Here is a 5,930-nt window from a genome sequence, read left to right on the forward strand (position 1 = left end):
AATCGATAAAATATAAAAAATATCAACAAAATATTTCTGATACAAAATATTAATATTAATCATTTTTAACTTATTAAATTTTTATGTGTATATATTTTTTATGATTTTTTTTTAATTTTTATATCTTTTTCAAAAATATCAATATTGATATTTTGCATCGACGTTTACCTATTATGTTTAGCTATATTTATACTGTTCGTAGATTGCCAAAATGAACAACCAACTTTTATGTGCAGTTGATTCTAACAAAGTTTTCATTTTATAAAATTCCATGTAATTCTACGACGAATTTTCTGACAATTTCAGAGTTCATCGAAACCGTACAAGACGAGTCATGTGGCTACATTTTATGCATTCATTAACATTTGAGGGCTAAGAACAATCAATAAGACATTGGAATTCTATGGCCACAAATGAAATCACAAGAAACAACACTATATAAGAAGGAAGGGGAAAATGGAATGAAGGCTGCCACAATGACAAGTAAATTTGTTGAAATTTATGAAGTTAATAATATTCATTCCTTCTCAGCAGCAGCAGCATACAAAGCTTTGATCTCTTCAACATCATCGTAGCTACCAAGAAATATGGGAGATCTCTCATGTATCTTCTTTGGAACCAAGTCAAGTGCCTGCAAAATCATCAAAGTGCATTTATCTTAGAATAAGTCGAACGTGTCGCTCGAGGTTTAAGCCTTGTGACGAAGCGGGTACCCGTATTTTTCCGGTGAATGCTTGACCTCCTGCCTCCTCTATCAAGAACGCCATTGGAAAAACTTCGTACAAGACACTGGCATAGGAGAAAAAACATATGATTCCACACGTATCAAGGGCAGGGGAGACGGGAGAGAGCAATGGAGAAGTATGTGTAAAACCGTCACGTACCGCAATTTCCCGCTCGGGCTCTTCTTGTCACCAGGGTACAGAAAGATACCACCATAAAGCAATGTGCGATGGACATCAGCTACCATACTGTTAATCAAAGCATTGTACCATAAGAACTTCAATGCTACTATATCCTATACTAAGATTTCAAAGACAAGTCACAGTTTTTCAAATGAAAACAAAGTCTTAAATACGTCGGAAACACTACATGAACAATTTGATGACTTGAAGAAATGTTTCATATCTTTAAAGAAATCCTTAGGTACCTTCCAACGTATCTCAGAGACTTTGGAGACGATCCGTCCGTAGGGAACTTGCAGTTCTCTACATACCTAAAAGAAAAAACGAGTTAGGACTCTGTACTAACTTATAACTCGAACTCAGACACAACTCAATTCAACTCAACATACTTCGCTGTTGGACCGTCCCAGTTCTTTGCATTTCCTTCATTCACAGAATAGATCTTTCCTTCCTTTGGAATCTGCAGATGGTTTCAGAAGAAATAAGACAAATACAAGACAATCAAAAAGCAGCAAAAGATGATAGTAACAATACCAATAGCAGAAACATTACTTGCAAATTAGAGGTGCATTTCTAAGGTTTATGCCATCAAAGAATGCCAGAGAATAAATTACCAATATATTTGTTCTTCTCTTTAAGGAAAATTATCAAAGGATACTAAAAAGCTCTTTACCTTAATGTCTGGGTGAGTTAAAATAAACTCCCCAAGAGAAGGGTCAAGGGTGAATCCATTAACACCAGTTCCAGTACTTAAAACAAGCTGTAAAATCAAAAAGATGAAATGTCAATAGACAAATTATGTTACAACTAAGAAAAGAAAATATATTTTTCGACATGACTCAAGGACAATAGTTTCAGAATGGCCAGTTCAAAACCAAAAGATTATGATACAAACTGAAACATAAAAATGAATACATAGAGCAAGATTTTCCATACTGTAAAAATGAATACATAGAGCAAGATTTTCCATACTGTGCAAGAGCTGCCATACAAGCAATAGCCTGCTGCAACCATATTCTTTCCGGGTTGCAGAACATCTTCTAGGTTAGGTTCATGGCTGTCGTTCAAGTGATAAATTCCAAAAATCTGAAAGAAGTAGATATTCAAATGATCAGAGACTCAGCTAATCTGAAAAAGAAATAAAAATTACACAAATGATAGCAAGTTCGTTGTAGCAGAGGGTAAATATTTCACCGTTCCAATCGAAACGCCGCAGTCAATATTGGAGGATCCATCCAGCGGATCAAACACAACAGAATACCTTCACCATAGAGAAATAAGAAGAAAAAATTAATTATAATAATCATCATAGTAAGCAGTAGAAAGCATTCGTGAGGGATGAAAAACAAACTTTCCACGCCGAGGTGGCTCAACATATGTTGGTTCTTCGTCTTCTTCCGAAACAAGGATACACTGCCACCAAATGGCAGCTGTTAGAGTAAATCACCAGAAACTAATCCTATAATTTGTATAATCAGGTTGCAGCAGCTTACAGTTCTGCCACTGCTGACCAAAGCCTTGATAAAAACTTCATTTGAGAGCACATCCAGTTTCTTTTGCTCTTCACCCTATTGTTAAAGAAAATTAATAAATGTAAGGCATAACTCAGAACATCAAAATTAACACACAGAAAAAAGGGATTTTAGTATGAGAATTGAGATGACTCTAATCCTTTTCATTTTTTCGAAAATAGAAATACCATCTTACCTGAACATTGGTCTCACCAGCAAGTCCTATAAGTTTGGCTAAACCAGCCTGCAAAAGAACTTTTCAGGTTAGTGAACCGTATGTTGCATAGCATATTGTATATAAGCAAATACCGAACAGTTTGAAATTCTCAAACAAGAGGGTATTTTAGGAATTTTGAATTATGAGCTGTAGGCATCCTTCTAGGACCATATGGACAGTTATTTGGAAGGATGACCTACCAAGAAACCAGTACACAATTTTGACTTTTCGTAATACAATAGCAAATATTGACACCCTTTTGAAAAAAAAAATGTAACCTTTGTCACATTGTAATAAAATAGTAAGAAATTTGAACCCTATCCTTTTTTTTCTCTCTCTCCTCCTCAGCACCACTGCCCCTCTTCTCTTTTTAATCTCTCATTTAATAAATCTTAGAGGCTCTCCTTTAACTATTTGCGACTTGAATTTAGCTCAACTGGTTGCAAACTAGTACTTCTCAATGGTAGATTTCTAATGTACTCTCCCTACATATATTATGTAATATTATAATGTAAACCTGAGCATAGTAGTTCGAATCACTCACCCAAGTATCGTTGAACTCAAACAAATAAAATAAAATAATGTAATATTATAATATTCCTTAAAGAAATGCAATATAAGACTATCGTTGAACTCAAACAAATAAAATAAAATAATGCAATATTAGAAGACTTCTCTTATTTCAGGCCTTGAATTCAGCAGACTTTCCTTAAAAAATACTGAAACTGAAACTTCCCCACAGTTCGGTTTTCATTTATGAGAATAAAACTCTAGCAATTTTCAAAGTGGAAATGATCATTTTACTATGATTTCCAGCACAACTATTAAATGATTTCCCCCCACATTCATGATCTGTTCGTCCAACTGCAATCAAGAACAATACGACCATATCCCTCCATAATCCCAAACAAAGCAACAAATAAACAAACACATCAATAAAAACTGATCCGATGCAATCAATCAAAAACACGAAACCCCATAACTACCAGACCCAGAACAGGGTAAACAGAACAGAACATAACCTTATTAACAGCGGAGCAGACGAACTTGCAGCCAAGAACAATATGACTGAGGAGAATCGTGAAATCGCCACGCGATTCCGGGTACTTGGATTGCTCATTCAACACAAAACGAGTAATGGTCATCAAATCCGTCCTCTGGGCATCCGCCGCGTGATCCATGGCTTCTGGGAAAAACCCTTTTTGCTGGTTCAGAAGGAGGATGAGATGAGATTGTTATGGGGGTGCTAGATTCGAGGATTGATGAAGAACCCAGTAGAGAGATATATATATATGTGTATATGGAAATTGGGGAAAAGAGGGAATATGGGTTGGGGGCACGTGGCGGAGGGAGAAAAGGGGTAGAAATGGAGTGGTGATGGCTTGCTTTAGAGTTTGCGACAGAGAAAGGGAATGGAGAAATTTTGCAGATAACGATCTTCGTCGTCTTCCTCAATCATTCTCTGCGCCGTTCTATTTCTTCCATCTCTGATTTTCTTTCCCCTTTTTTTGTTTCCTTTTTCTTTTTGCCACGTAGAGATGATGAGATATATATTCATATAACTTGAACGAGTCAAAAATTATATATTTATATGACTTGTAATTATCTTGTTCTCCTTTTTTACACTTTCTAGATATTTTATTTAAACGTGGTTGATGGAGAAATTGCATATTCGAGATTCAAATTCGTACCAATCTTCTATGATATGATCGAGTAAAACCTGCCAACATAGGCTATATGTTTTTAAGTTAGAATTGAAAGTTAACGATTGTCAACTGTACGAGATTTTGTGTCTTCTCTTCTATTTATAGGGGTCGAATCTTTGTGTGCTTCTAAGAAGCCTAGCTCTTTGAATTTTAATACTTTATCGTGGGTCAAATATCAAATTGAAGGTTCGTCGGCTCGTTGCAAAGTTTCGTTGGGGCATGGTAGGTTAAGGTTGTCTTCAAGGATTGTCGGATGGTCGTAGCCGCACGTCCCGACCGGTGGCCGACCCCTAGTTGGCGCCGTCTAGTTATCGATGCTAACCCCTGGTCAGCTACGGTCGACTGGGTTGTCTGTCCTCTGTGGGTCGAGCCCAGGCCCTTATACTTCTGTTGGACTTCTAAGTTCGGACTTTTTTTCTCTTGGGTCCATTTAGGATCTCTAGTAGTTTTGTCAGGTTTGATTTTGTCTATCTATAAAAAATACTATTTTGGTAAGTTTTCGTTGATTTTGATTCGTGTACACTCAAAGCATTTGTTTTGCTTCAACTTTTGTTCATTTCAATTATGTATTTTGAAAGGTTTGTTTTATTTATTGTTTGTTTGAGGAGTGAATATTTCTATCCGTTTTATTTATTGTTTGTTCGAAGAGTGAATATTTTTATCTTTTAATTTTAATTTTTATCTCATTTATTTGGATTAAACTTTTAGTATGACACTCCCTCACTAAATTTATTGAAATGTAGATAAACTTGTATTAAAGGTTTGAATTGGGTATAAAATTTGTGTTAAAATTTTGTAAATATAGACTAAAATGGTTACTTTTCAAAAGTACAATGACCAAAACAGACTTTTTGAATGTATAAAGATTAAAATGAACAAAAGTTGAAAGTATATGGACCAAAATGAAATAAAGTTCAAAATACAATGATCAAAATTAATATTTCAAAACTACAAGATTCAAATGAACCAAAGCCAAAACAACAATTACCAAAATAACATTTAAACTTAGATTTTTCTTTAATAAATATACAAGATAAATCCCAATCTTTTCAAATTTGGTCCTCAATTTTTTAAAATTCTCAATTGTCTTAAAATTATGAATTAGGTCATTCTATAAACAATTTATTAAAATTTGTTAACAAAACAAAATTGGCGTACAATTAAATTATTGTTTCATTAATATATTCAAACACGTGAACATGTCGAATGTTACTTGACATTTTTAAGTCTCACTCATTCTCAGAATTTTTTGACATATTGATTAAGAAATCTATTTTTTTTTTCAAGTGATATGTCAATGTATCTAAATATATTAATGGAACAATAAATATTTGATGACAAATTATCTTTATGTTAAGTAAATTTCTTTACAAAATAACTTAATTGAGAATTGTAATTATATTAAGGATAAAATAAAAAAAATTATAGATTAAAAACTAAATTGAAAGAAACAATAGAGATATATTTAGGTTTTTTACTCCTTTTTACCAATTGTTCTTGAAAGTTGAAACCAAAATAAGTGTGCATTTTTTTTTTAATTTTAAGGTAAAAATTGGTAAGGTGACTAACTCCATAGAATTTTGGATAACGC

At 33.8% G+C, this 5,930-nt stretch overlaps 1 protein-coding gene across 2 annotated transcripts; it reads right to left on the reverse strand.

The window, feature by feature from the left end:
- Window positions 1-236: 236 nt before the first annotated feature.
- FBP (Inositol monophosphatase family protein) lies at window positions 237-4,133 on the reverse strand. 2 transcript variants are annotated; one of them, XM_022298028.2, is made up of 12 exons: window positions 3,656-4,133; window positions 2,613-2,660; window positions 2,399-2,473; window positions 2,257-2,318; window positions 2,100-2,166; window positions 1,842-1,991; window positions 1,579-1,665; window positions 1,295-1,365; window positions 1,151-1,216; window positions 885-971; window positions 714-789; window positions 237-631 (listed from the first exon to the last, which is right to left on the reverse strand). In XM_022298028.2, exons 1-12 carry the CDS (start codon window positions 3,812-3,814, stop codon window positions 518-520), a joined length of 1,062 nt encoding a protein of 353 aa, XP_022153720.1. In that variant the 5' UTR covers window positions 3,815-4,133; the 3' UTR covers window positions 237-517. The 2 variants fall into 2 exon arrangements, with proteins under 2 accessions (XP_022153720.1, XP_022153721.1); XM_022298029.2 differs by having other exon boundaries at window positions 1,878-1,991; window positions 3,656-4,129.
- Between the last annotated feature and the right edge of the window lie 1,797 nt (window positions 4,134-5,930).

Source organism: Momordica charantia, assembly GCF_013281855.1.
Source record: "Momordica charantia cultivar OHB3-1 chromosome 11 unlocalized genomic scaffold, Mcharantia_2.0 BLBB01000011.1, whole genome shotgun sequence".
In the NCBI taxonomy this organism is placed as follows: Eukaryota; Viridiplantae; Streptophyta; class Magnoliopsida; order Cucurbitales; family Cucurbitaceae; genus Momordica; species Momordica charantia.

Bases quoted from the DNA above. Each gene is read 5' to 3' on its own strand.
- FBP (XM_022298028.2), bottom strand. From the start codon at position 3,814: ATGGATCACGCGGCGGATGCCCAGAGGACGGATTTGATGACCATTACT. The intron at 972-1,150 runs GTACCTAAGGAT...TTTGATTAACAG, and splicing joins TCTCTGAGATACGTTGGAAG to TATGGTAGCTGATGTCCATC. The intron at 790-884 runs GTACGTGACGGT...CTCCTATGCCAG, and splicing joins AGCCCGAGCGGGAAATTGCG to TGTCTTGTACGAAGTTTTTC.